Raw genomic sequence first — 13,398 nt, 5'->3', positions numbered from 1 at the left:
TGAACAGTGAAATAAACGCGTTCTTAACAATTATTATTATTTTTACAGTAATTTTGTAGTAGATAAGCTGGAGCCAATAGAGAGGAACATCCCGGCATCTCCGCAGTAAACCAGCCTATGGTTACAGAACACACTTTGGGAGAGAAAAGGAGACTGAGGCATTGAAGAAACAGAGCATAAGCTACATTTTCTTCAGCAAACCAGGCTAGAAATTAGGTCTTTTCAAATAAATAAACAAAAATAATAGCTGAATTGTACTGTCTTCATTGTATAGCTACCCTTTTCTAATGGCATCGTCTCTCTAATACGCTAGCAACCATCGAGAGATAAACTTATTAACACGGAGATGAGAAATGCAATTCCAGAAACCGAACAAGGTTTGCAAAAATGACTTCGTCCGGTGAGCCACAGCGCAATGACACCTGCAGTAAATGGACATTTTTATTGAATAAGAATGCCTCGTTAAGAATGTGCGCAAGGAAGGCAACGTGGACCAGACACAGCGGCTGGGAAGGACAGTTTTGGGAAGGTTTGGGTGAATTTAATTAGTTTGCAATTCTGATGCTCATTCCAGTGTCTCCAGGCAATCACCCAGCTCTTCAGCCATGTATTTCACTCGTCATTTCTTTTCTTTTTTCAGCAAACCGCTCTGACAGATCTCATACCAACCCATTTAACAGATGAGTGGTGGTTTCTTCGGGCCGCGAACGAGCAGAACGTATATCTGTCCGTCCGCAACATCCCCGGCGTTATTCAAGCAGAGGGCAAGACCTGATAACATAAAATAAGTTAAAACCAGCTTAAGCGAGTCATTTAAAAACAGTTTGGGCTTATCAAAAGTTTTGCTACTCCTCGTGTCGTGTCAGAAACGCATCACTAGCGCAATAAACCATGATCTGCAGGGGCTTGGGCTTCGCAGGAAGGTTTTGGGTGTTTGTTTGGCTGAGGAGGGACTTTGTGTAAGGCTGGAAACTCAGCACTGCAGCTGGATGTGGCCTCTCAGCTGGGCGGTGAAAATTAGCACAACATTTTGAGTCAAACGCCTGCTTTTCCATTTCCAGTCCACAACGTGGCGTCACCGATTTCCCCTGCTCCGAGCTGGGGTGCTCCCTGGAAGCCTCCAGTGTTCCCGTCCTACTGGGTGAGGGAAACAAACACAAAACACATTAAAAATGTCAAATCCCATTACAAAAGGAGGCGAGGAAAACATCCGCGCTGCTGAAGCGGCGCTTGAGAGCCGCCAAGGACACGGCCACGGCACCTGAGCCGCATCACCGTATCAGCCGCATCACCCGCCGCGGGGTTAAAAGGCCCCGCAGGCGCGTTCCGGCCACGAGCGCTCCGCCCAACGGCCGCCACCGGCGCGCGCCCGTGTCCTCCGCCCTCCCCGCTCTGCGCATGCGCGGCGCGGCCGCATGAGGAGACGGGTCCCGCCGCCGGGTCCGCCCGAGCCCCGCACCATGTCGGACCGGGTGGGCAAGCCCTCCTGCCTCATCGTCGCCAGCGCCGCCGCCGCGGGTGAGACGCCCTCGGGGGAAAAGCCCCATCCCGCCGGGCCCCGTTCCTCCCCGGCCGTGCGGGTTTCTGCGGCTGCCCCGACCCCCCGGTTGCTGAGGCCGGTCCCGGCCTGCGGGGCCTGGGCGCGGTTGCTGGGGGCGCTGTGCGCGCCTGGCTGTTCCCCAGTGGTTGGCACTGTGGGGTTTACACGCTACCCGACCCTGCCTCAGTTTACCTGTCTCATTCATCTAGTTCTGCCAACCCCCCCCTTATTGATCTATTTAAAATATGGATTCTTGACTCTTTGGTTACCCTTCCCCCTAGATTAATTTTTAAGTACAGTACAGTTTGTCTTGCGGGATTAGTTCACAGAGGCTTTGTTGTATATTAAGAATTAGTCTGATGTCTCTCAGTCATTTCCTCCCCTACTGCCCAGATCCTCAATTTTGTAAAAAGAGCATTCTTTTGTTAAACATTCCTTACACCTGTGGCTGAGCTGTGTGGTCATGTGTGGGTTTTTGCTCAGCTTTGCCCTGCATGGGTGTGTAAACACACTGCTCCTTGTGCACCTGTGCTGTGCACAGATGTGCCCCCTTTCCTCACCACTCACCTGTGGTGCACACGTGTCTGCGTGCCCCCTGTGCACAGCTGGGCTCTCCAGAGCCTCCTGCTTTCCCCTCTGCACCTTCCTGCTTCTGAGCCACACTTGCACGTACAGCTGGGAGCCACATTCCCTTTAGTTCTGCCTTCTCTCTGCCCTCCCTGCACCCCCCTACCCAGACAAACACAAATACCTTCAGCATGTATTTCTTAATACATATAATTAAGCTTGTGCATTATTTATACCTTACAATACCCCTGATGTTATTGAGAGCTTTGAAGGTGAGCAGAAAACCCTGAACTTGTGTACTTTGCTAGATAAAATGAGCTAGTGTGGCTGGGATTAAAATATAACTGTTGTTTCCTTAAGTTATTGGATGTGTTTTTCAGGTGTGTCAGCCCAGTCCTTCCTACACTGCTTTACGCTGACTAGTTCCGCTTTTAATCTGCAAGTTGTGACTCCTGGGGTAAGTAAAATGGGGCAGTTACTGCAATTTCAGTCTGAAACAAATTGATAAATCAACTGATGAGAGAGAATTGTACTAAACTTGGAGAGGTGTTTTATTGGCTCTGCAGATTAAGGGACCTTTTTCTTTTAATGCTGTTTTCTTGATGTTCAACTAAATGCATGCTTTCTATAGTATGGTTCTGAACCTCTGTCCGGTCTCTGTTACTCACAAAAAATGGAGGGGGAACTATTAGAAGAACAACTTCGATGGGAAAAATGGAAAACCTCAGGTTTTTGAGAGCTAAAGTCCCTCCAAATCCCACATAGCTGTCCTTCAAGAAATGTAGCCGATGTTTGTGTGGGGATACTGACCACAGGCTCTGAACTGTGCTTTCCCCAGGGGAAGCCGATTGATTTTGTGGATGTGAATGAGAGCAACATGCGCTGGATACAAGACTTCCGCATGAAATCGTACGCCAACCCTGCCAAGCTGGAGTCCATTGATGGTGAGGGCTTTACTCTTGGCCAGTGTGGCATCTCTGTTTATCAGGGAAACAGACGTTTCTTAGCGTTAGGTCTTTAGGGGAGAATGACACAGAAAGGCATAAAACGTGTGTTTTAAGAGAAAGCCATGGCAACTGCAGTTGCTATTTTTTTTTTATTCAAGAGAAAGCCCTGGTAACTGTGTTTATTGTCTTATTTATCTTGGGTTGGTAATTCTCTCTTATTATAAGTTTATACACACACACACACTCTCTCTCTCTCTTATATATATGTATACAATATATATTGCTATTTAAAAAAGAATAAATATTGTGCTAGAGTAGAAGCCAGTGGCCATAGCAATTTTAAGCTTTGCCAGGGTAAGAATGTCACTTTACAAATATATGTTCTTTGTCCTGTAAATGACCCTCAACTCCACATAGATCTCTTAGTTTCTTTGGTTCTGACTCTGGTATTGTCTTAGTTTTGTCAAATGTAAAATGGGTTTTTCATCAGGCTTTTTTGCACATTGCTGGTATTACAATCAGTTTATCCTTTCCTCCTCTCTAGGTGCCAGATACCATGCATTGCTGATTCCAGACTGCCCCGGGGCCATGACTGACCTTGCAAACAGTGGCTACCTGGCCAAGATATTACAGCACTTCAGCGCTGGGAACAGTAAGTGAACATTATTAGATGTTTTGTGAAATAAAATAGTGCTACCATGCTAGTCATGTGAGACTGTTACCTTCCAATGACTTATAAGTGTTTATGAGGTTGAAGAGCATTCAGAACTGGAAAGAGCTGCTTTAGAGAAATGAATCTTTTCTTAAAAAGCATCCTCTTTATGTAAATACATATGTAAGTATCAGTAGCTTTTCAGTGTGTGTCAGAAGAGACTTCTCTGCCTGACAGTGCTGACAGAAAAGGCTCTGTCCAAGTCAGCAGGATTCAAGGTTCAGAGCCAAATGTACCAGGACTGTCATTAAGGTTGGAGTTAATCAAGACTTGTGTATCTCACTTACCATTTGACTGTGTTTTTGACTGGTGCTGTCTCTGGCCTTGGAGTTAATTGCTAGTAGCTCTTTGCAAGACTGGGGGAATTCTTACTGTAGTGTGCAGGAAAAACTTCACAGCCTAGGAGAGTATAAATGGTGCAGTATGAATTTATTGCAGGAGGGCAAGATGCTGTAACACAAAGAATCTCATGAACACTCATCTGTGTTTTGGCTCTTTGGAGATGTTCACAGCTGCTCCAAGTTGCTTTGATTTTTCTTTTTCTTCCTCTAGAGCCTATCTGTGCGATTGGACATGGAGTCGCAGCTTTGTGTTGTGCCACCAATGAAGATAAATCCTGGGTATTTGAGGGGTACAGCCTGACAGGGGTAGGTTGAGCTCTCACCTGACTTGCTGTTTAGGGCTTTATTTTGCTCTGCCGGGGTCTGAGATTTCAGGTGATGGTGCTGGTGTTTCTGGTTTTATTGGAGAATTTTCTACAAATCGTCAGTTTGGTACTTTGGGTTTATGTGCAAGACGTGGGGAGATGTCATTGGCGGGGGGGCCCAACACAAAGTGCAGGAAGGGATTATTGTCTCACTTCAGCTGTCACATGGAGAGTGTTTTCTGTCCTGGTGTTCCATAAATTTTAAGTTGGATCAATGAAGTGCTGGAAACTACTGTTGTAGCTCTTTAGATTCATAGCTGTGTGCTTTTAAGAATGACTCTTTTTTGTTTGTTTCATGAGTGCTGGAAGTAAGTTATGTTTCTCAAGGTGCTCTTTCATTTTGAAAGGTAGTAGGAAAAAAGGCTGTTAGTACAAACTGGCTTGTAATTCAAAAGGTGGGCAGATCCTGTTGATGTTTTATTTAATGTACAGTCGTATCTCTGACCTCACAGACCATTTCAGTGGCAGTTGTACCCATGTGCTGAGATGATGCAAACCTCTGTAGTACAATTTCTGGAGATTTGAATTTACATGCCACGTTAAGAAATTTAGTTTATGGGACCCCCAAAGCTGTCACTGGTCTGATGTGCTTGTATTTGGCATTACAATCCATGATAAAATATTTTAAATAAGGCTTGATGTGGCCTAGCTACAGTTGCCATGGAAACTATAAAATTTGAGTTCCTCCTGTGCATATAAAAATGGAACTAAGTACTCTGAATTTTTCTCTCTTCATTTAAGCTGTTTCCCATATTCATTCCAAGGCAGAATGCTGTTATTTGGACTCTGCAAGTGGCACAGCATTGATGTCCAAATGTTTGTGTCCAACAGCCAACCAGATCTGTGCTCTCACAAAGTTAATTGCACGCACACTGTTCAGTGTCCACCTGATGTACAGGAATCTCTTGGTATCTCTGTTTATCTCATGTAAGAATTTTCAGCTTTTTCCCTACAGAAAATCTGTAGAAGCTGCTTGTGCTTATTTGGTTTTATGCTTCACTTCTATTTCATTTCCTGTGTACAGTTGGGAGAATTGTAGGAAGAACAGAAAAATAAATTGCAGTGTTGGTTTTGCTTGGCTTTTTTTATTAAAAAGGACAAGACAGACTTTTTTGATCTCTTTCAGCCCTCTGTGTACGAACTAGTGAGGCAGCCTAATTTTGCCAGTTTGGCCATTATTGTGGAAGATTTTGTGAAAGATTCTGGAGCTACATTTAGTGGTAAGTTGTTCTGTTGTTGTCCAGGACTTCATGTTTCATAGGTTTGTTTTGGAAATGGATGTTTGTCTACTAATTTTACACAGTAGTATTTTCTTTTTTCTTTAGTAGTAGTTTCATTAATAGTCAAAATCTAGAATTTTGACTTTTGAACTGCAAAATCTGAAGTTCTGTCCTGTGTGAGGAACCAAAACCACTGAAGCACAAAGATGACACTTTTTTCCTAGATTATTTCTGGATGTGTAGGAAAAAGTGTCATTTTCTTGTGCTGCGTTCTGGCCATACTGAAGAACTACAGAGAGAATGAAATCATAAGCTATAAATGGCTCTCTTCAGTTGCAGCTGTCATTCAGTCTGCTATTTTGTTAGGTAATTTTTTAGAATCTGTCCCTAAAGAGAACAATGAGATGCCAGTGAAATTTAAGTCATCCTTTATTTAACAGAATAGTGCCGCCCATTGAACTGACACAATTTGAAGTGGCCGGATTAGAGATTACGCCCCTGGCATAGACAGGAAACAGAACCAGGCTCCTAATGCCACACAGCTATTTTTCACTAAGAAGTGGTGCCACTGTCTTATCAAAATGCTCTGTATTCTTTGCTTAATCCTCTTTCATCTGTGGTGTGCCAGCCTGTTTCTGTGTTTAAATGGCATCTTTATGCTCTTCGAATGAGCTGCTGCTGCCACCTTCTGCAGAACAGGCTCAGTACTGGCAGTTTAAAAACCGGTGTCTGTGGTACCCCTTATGTCACGAATACTTAATTGCAGTGGTAATGACACATTAAGTAAGAACAGGAAAAACACATTGGGTTTGAAGGCATTTAGTCTCTATTTAGATAGGCAGTAGCTCGGAGAGAGAGAAGAAAATAAGAGTTGTTCATAACTGACAAAATAATGGTTCTATCTGGAATGAGGCAACTTTAAAAAAAAAATCCTAGTTAGAATACTGAACAATTCCTGGTAGATATTAACATTTTAGGGTATTACCGTTGGCCAGAAAATAAGTATTTTGCTGCAGGCTCTTTGTAGCATGGTGATTACAACTTTGTCTTATATAAGAAGAGTTTCTATTGTATTGCGGGGTCAGTACAACTCTAAAATATATATTTAGATGGTTTTCTTATGAAAATCTCTCGATAAATGCACTTTACCCATGTGGTGTCAATTGAATGAATCCTGTCAGAGATGGACTTTCTAGTGAAGTTGTTTCAGGATTGAGATTGTCCCTGTCTGGGGTTATAGATCAGCATGTCTGGACAAAATAGTCCTATCTTCTGTGTTACTTCTGTCAGAGACATGATGTTGACACTGAAGCAGTGTCCACTAACACACTGCTGCTTGTGTTTTCTCCGTTATTTAGCCAGCCTTCCGGATGCTGTACATGTTGTGCTGGACAGACACCTGGTGACAGGACAGAACGAGAATTCCACTCTTCCTGCCATCCAGAACCTGCTTATTCTTTGCAATGTCAGGTGAGGCAATAGGGGAGATAGAGCTAGGAGCAGACAGTGGTGAGTGTCTCTTAGCTTCAGAAATAGTGTCCCCCAAGAGATTTTGTTCCTTTTTTCCCCTTGGTTAACTGCTGAAGTGCATGTCGTCTTTGTTTGATCGAGCTATTCGGTTGGTTATGTCTTTTGGTAAAAAGGGTTTGTGACTATTAAAAAAAGGTAAAATGGGTTGGGAAATATACAGTGGTCTGTCAGGTCTGGTAAAGTAAAATGCAGAATAGGCTTTACTAAACATTTCTGTTAAGAGAAACATCTCTTGTGTGTCATTCTTTGTGCTTTAGTGAGTTGCTATTAGTCAGCTATCTTTTAGGATTCTGGGAATGGGCTTAATGTCTTTGGTAATGGCTTGGCTGTTTGACTGTCTTTCATCTTGTCAAATAGAACACATATAAATAACCACAAACATCTTCTTTTGTTCAGGTAAATGTGTGTTAGAAGTCCTTTCCTGGCTGTGGACTAACAGGTGGTGTCATGTTTGGATGTGTTTCATTCGGCAGGAAATGAAGGAGCAGGTCTCTTTGCAAATAGGATGAATGAAGAGCCAGCAGGCTAAGGATTTGCTTGTCTCTTAACCACATAAAACATCCGTCTGTTTCTGTTCTGGACTGTGAAGTGACTGTGACAGTCAAGTGGCAATGTCAGGTTTTACACATGTAGAATGGATGAAGGTTATGAATGAGAAAACGTTGAAGTGCATCACACTTCAGAAGCAACTGTGAAACCACCTTGCATTTTTGTTGGTATGTCTTGTTTTCCCTGCTTCTCTCTAGACACTTCATTTACAGATGTGGGGAGCTATCTCTTTTTTTTTTTTTTTTTTTTTTAAATTGGTGCTCTGGATACAAATAGCTGGAGCTGAAGACCTTGCTCTAGGTTGACATGATACAGATATTTAGTAACTCTGCCCCAAAGAGCACTTGGAACTCTGTGAACCATCTGGTGCTTGTTTCAAATATCACAATCCACACCTAGAGCTTCATTGAAGTGATTTTTGATGTGTTTTCACCTGTTTCAGTAGATCACAAAGTTACTGTCTGAACTCTGAATGTGTCTGGGACACTTGGAGGTACTTGGAATAGGATGGAAAATGCTGAGCTGAACTCTGAATAAAGCAGAACCAGTTGTTGGAAGGCAGCTCTGTGGTGACACTTGGCAAAATGTGCCCTTGTTTTCTTCCTTTCTTGTTCACATTATTGGACTTCCTGTTTAAAAAGTTCGCTCAGCAGTTTTTAAACGGTCTTCTAACTGGTTGTCTCTTTTCCTTTGTGGTGCTTATGTTATGATTTTTGTTCTCTTTGAAATGTTTGAAATATTTCTCCCTGGCCAAGTACATTGCGATTGTCTCTTGCTGGAATTTCATGGACAAAGAAATAAAATGTAGGTGGCTAATGCAGATCACATCTTCTGAGGAACTGACTGCAAGATGAAATCTGATCTTCTCTTGCTTTTGAGCAACAGATGTGGCTCAAAGTTGAGCATGGAAAGGAATAATCAGCCTGAAAATGCTTTTCACTGTTGCAGGCTCAAACATACTAAATCTATGGGAAAGCAGACAGAGTAACATTTTTCCTTTGCTCTTGGGCAACATTTCTGCAGTGCTCTGTGGAGGAAAGGACCTGTGTGGTTGCATTTATTTTTATGTATCGTAATACAATATATTGATTAGAACCAGTCATCAAGCAGGATAATTTTATGATCTAGTGGCAATGTCAGGAATCCTCAAACCACACCAGCTCTTGACGCACTCATTCAGCGCATGTTGTGTAGTACGTGGTTTCCCGTCTACCTGGCTGGAGTGCAGCGGTTGCACGCTGCAGGGGGGAGCAGCTTTTGGCAATGCTTGCAAATACTTGGTGTTCCGCTGTCTTTGTGAGCAGTTGTTTAGAGAGGATTCTGGCCTGTAAGCCACATGACAGGCCCTTTTGTCCCAAAGCCAGAAACTGCTTCTCAAACAAATCAAAAGCTTCAAATTCTGGAGATTTTCAACCCACACAAATCCTGGTTGTTTATGCTGCGCTCTGGAGTGCCTGGTGCTTTGGTCCTAGGGATGTTCTCAGCCTGGCTTGTTTCCCTACAATCTGTCTGCTCCTGGTAACAGCTGGCTGCTTTTTTTTTCAATTTGGGCAACCTTATACACGCAGAATGTTACATCTTGTCTGGGTGGAATGCATAGGAGCATATTGTGTATTTTTCTCTGTTCTGATGGGCAGACATAGAAGTACCTGCTAGAAGCAGAGTGCCTGCAATACATGGAGCAGAAACATCTGTGGGATGAATCTGAAGGGACAAGAGGCTTTCTCAGAGGATTTATCCCCAGGAGAATCTTTACAGCAGTTGGCTCACAGCTGTAAAAAACATTCCTCTGTTGCAGCCACATGAAAGATTTATTCACCAACAAGACAGCACGTATCGCTGTGCATTGCAGCATCACACTCACCACTAAAGCTGTGTAGGTGGTTCCTGCAGGGAAGAAACAAAAGGTGGAAAACAGCTTCAAGGTAATAGGAGCATTATTGGCCATTTTATACACAAGCTGTGAAAAGGGATGCTCAAGGCACTTAAACACAAAACATTTGCAAACTGATGCAGCCATTGGAGTGAGCCCCAAGACCCACTTGTGGATGTGATCTCAATATTGATGCTTTTTACATTTCAATTCGATTTAGGTTTTGGCTATAACGATAATGAAAAGATCTTTCTAGTTTAACTAACCTTGTGTTTACAGGGCGAAAGAGGCTAGTGAGTGATGTGAAAGGTTGTGAGGAATGGCCAAATCCCCAACAGCTTGGGCTTTGGTGGCACAGAGGACTCATGGTCACACCTCTCGAGAGCTTCCTGCTGTACCTGCAGGCAGGGGGGCGCTGAGACCGTCTGAATCCAGAGGAGGTGCCACAGCTTGGGCAGACTCAGCTTTTCTGATGAGAGAAAGCATTCTCTCTTCACAACACTTAACAGAGCATTTGCTTGCTTTATCCCTTGCATGATAGTCCTTGTTGCTGTCTGCACTTAATTGTTGTTATATAAGATTCTTTTCTTGGAGCTTCCACAGTATAATCTTTTTTAAATAAATAAAATGAACTTCCTGCTTTCTTTCCCCACCCCCCCAGCTTTGCATGTTTGTACAGAGCTGGATGATGAAATTCAAGACCTGCCCCCACCAAGGGAAGGTTGATAACATGGCATTTGTGCTTATAAGTTGATTGCTGCTCTCTGGATCTTGGGAAGGATGGGGAGCTGTGGGATGTTGCAGCCTCCCTGGAGGGTGGTGGTGCTGCTCTGGGCAGAACTTCACCTTCTTCCTCAGCCACCAGCAAACTCCGTCCCCAAACACCAGCTGTGAAGACGTTCCTTTGCTCTTGCCAGTTGCTGAGGAAGAGGCTGCTGCTTCTGTGTACAGCTAGAAGGGGGAAAAACCTGGGACAGTAGCACAAAATGTGTGTGAACACAGTTATATGCACTGTTGTGCTGTAAGCAACAAGCTGTTTCTGTGGCTTCCCAGTCATCTGTGACCAGTGCTGCTGCTTTTCTTGGGAGGATGAGGGCAGCGTAGTTAGAAATCTTGTCAGGAAAGCCTTGATCCTTTGTCATCTCTGAAAACATCATGCAGCAGTGCTACTCTGCCTGCTTTCCTTAGAAATTATCCCTCCTCTGCATCTTTTGTTACTAAACCCTCTTTCTCTCAAAGGCCTCCTCTTGGCAGATTTTTTTTGTGTGAAACAAATGGCCAACTCTGAATTGCAGCAGATTCTTTTAATTTCTAATCTTGAACTACTGAGTGAAATTTAAATAGCTGTGCAGCCACTGAAGGTAGTTTGGGAATAAGTCTGGGAATAAGAGACAGGACTTGGACTGCTCAGGTGCTGCATGGGGGAAGCTGAATCCTTGCTTGGGTGCAACATCCCTTGCCATTAGTGCAATGTAGTGCCAGGCTGAGCATCAGACTGAGTGATGTGGGTTGTGGGAAGAGAAGAGTCCCCTCTGCCTTCTAGAAATGTGATGTTTCCTTAGATAAAACTGAGCCTGGAGGGTGCTGCGATTGGGTGGGTTTCACAGGGAAAATGGGAGACCCCTTTGCAAATACTCACTTTGCATGGTCCAAATACATCAGAGCTCACACCATAAGCTGGATCTTGGTGGTAAAGCAAAACCAAAGTCAAACAAACAAAGGTCAGATTGTAAGCTTTTATTATACTGAAATCAAAATTGAACAGCAGGGCCTGCAGTGGCCTCTGACGTGTAGTGGCTGTGGAACACTGAACCTGACAGTGCCTCCCACGATTGCTGTTGTCCCAGATGTCACACATGCAGAGATCCTCTGAGAGGCCCTGTGTGTGTGGGGACCCAGGGCATGCAAGTCCCTTCTCCTGCAGAAAGGCAAAAAGGAGGATCGGATGCTGTGGATCATGGTGTGTTCCTGTCCGGGTTGGACTCCTGCACGGACCACAAAAGCAAACCAGCCCTGCCGTTGGGTTAGAGTCACAAATTGCTCGCCTTCTGTACAGTTTTCCTTACTTTCGCAGCAGAGTTTTTCTTTTTAAATAGAAATGCTGGGTCATGGGATTTCTGTATAATGTTTCCAAGACTTCCAGGCTAAAGCCATGAAGCCCAGAAGCTGTAGAGAGCAGCTGGAAAAGACAAAGCCTGACCTGGCCTTCTTCCCAGGCAGCAGCTCTGCTGTCGCCTCAGCCCTACCTGTGTCGTCTCAGCCCTGCCTGGATGAGCCATCAAGTCCCCAGGGTGGGAAACACCATCAGACTTTAACTTGATCATTGCTACTGATGATGTGCTGGAAAGAGGGAAAAAAACAGGAGACCAGGCAGCAGCTGCCAGTTGGCTGAGGGGCTGACAGCATGGCTCATGCACACGTAATAGGTACAGGCTGTTAGGCCCATGGATATGTGGGGAGACTCCTGTTGATTTTGAAGATATTTAGTGCTGATCCTGCCATTTACGATCGCTGCTTGGTGGTATTATTGCAGTTTAGGGCCTCACATTGTGCAGGTGGTGAGCGGTGCATGATCAGTCCCTTTGCAGGCTTGGTCCAAGTGTGTTGCTGGAGCTGCGTCACTCACCTTTGTCTTGCGTTGGCACATACCACTGCAAAGAAAACCTCCTCATGGGGTAGGGGGCTGATCCTTTCCCTGTTGGCTGAGAAATGCTGGTCTTCTGACCCAGAAGAGCAGCCCTCCACTGGCTTTTCCACTGGAAAGCAAAGCACAAAGGGTGTTTTGTAAGGGCTGTTCCCTTTGCTCTGGGATGTTCCTCAGCAGCTGCCCGTGGCTGGAGGCAGGATGCTGGAGGCGGGATGCTGGATGCTGTGCTAGACGGAGCTGCAGTCTGGGGCTGCTCTGGAGAAGCATGAGAAGTGTATCTGTTAGGCCATATTGAAGCCTGAGCTGTTGTTTATAGTTGATGATAACAAGGAAATTTCTATTTCAGCTCATTCAATAAGTACATTTCCTAGGACTCTGTAGTTGACTTAGCAGAGGCTTTTTTTTTCTTCCCAAACCATGGTACTATTTTCTTCTGTAAAAGCAGAGGTTTGTGATTTCTGCAAGGGGCTGGGGCAGCCCAGGTGAAGCCCATCTCACGGGGAGGGCCTGCTCACTTGGCTCTGGTGTGAAGGGAGAACTTTCTGTCCCAAGGGCTTGGAAAGGTTTAATCTTTGTGGCTGGGAAGTATTTCTGGCTCTGGGCGCATTTGATAAAGTGCAAGGGCATTTTAAAATCAAATTTTAAAGTGTATGTATTGGTTCTATGGAATGTACACCCATACACACATTTTATCTGCCCCTACTTGCTGAGTGCTTGTGGCTGCAATAACTAAGAGCATTTCTGGGAGACAGCAGACATCTGCTCCCAATTTCTTAATCTGTGGAGGTGTGGAGATCTGGGAAGCCACTAGGATTTAAAAGGTGGGCTCAGATGGGATCCTGGGAGAGATCTCTGTGGGGCAAAGGACACACAGGTATAGGCTGAAGGGTATGTGGTTATTGGGTTTTTGCTCCGTTTCAGAATGGATGTGGACTTGGTGACTTCGCCGCGTACATCAGACACCTCAAGACATCTAGTGTGTGCTGAAGAGAGGAACCTCCAGTGCTGAACGGGGAAACTGCAGCTGCTACTGGAGCAGGTAAGGGATCCTATGGCACTGGACATTTTAAGCATAACTTGTTCACCTACTGCTCTTTAGGGGACCTC

At 44.6% G+C, this 13,398-nt stretch overlaps 1 protein-coding gene across 3 annotated transcripts in view; it reads left to right on the top strand.

Annotated features, from left to right (window-relative positions):
- The first annotated feature begins 1,376 nt into the window (after nt 1-1,376).
- The window catches only part of GATD1 (glutamine amidotransferase class 1 domain containing 1), an 80,839-nt gene continuing 68,817 nt past the window's right edge, over nt 1,377-13,398 (top strand). Inside the window, exons 1-8 of one of the 3 annotated variants that reach the window (XM_065839009.2) lie at nt 1,377-1,518; nt 2,488-2,564; nt 2,946-3,051; nt 3,599-3,706; nt 4,319-4,413; nt 5,599-5,692; nt 7,051-7,162; nt 13,213-13,330. In XM_065839009.2, the coding sequence (XP_065695081.1) occupies nt 1,416-1,518; nt 2,488-2,564; nt 2,946-3,051; nt 3,599-3,706; nt 4,319-4,413; nt 5,599-5,692; nt 7,051-7,162; nt 13,213-13,300 (783 nt within the window). In that variant the 5' untranslated portion in view covers nt 1,377-1,415 and the 3' untranslated portion in view covers nt 13,301-13,330. Of the gene's footprint in view, nt 1,519-2,487; nt 2,565-2,945; nt 3,052-3,598; nt 3,707-4,318; nt 4,414-5,598; nt 5,693-7,050; nt 7,163-7,618; nt 8,592-13,212; nt 13,331-13,398 lie in introns of those variants that run through there. The other 2 variants (XM_065839011.2, XM_065839012.2) reach the window with 2 other exon arrangements.

This window comes from Patagioenas fasciata, chromosome 5 (assembly GCF_037038585.1).
Source record: "Patagioenas fasciata isolate bPatFas1 chromosome 5, bPatFas1.hap1, whole genome shotgun sequence".
Classification (NCBI taxonomy): domain Eukaryota; kingdom Metazoa; phylum Chordata; class Aves; order Columbiformes; family Columbidae; genus Patagioenas; species Patagioenas fasciata.
The sequence above is the reverse complement of the archived record's forward strand: the minus strand, read 5'-3'. Positions and strand labels throughout refer to the sequence as shown.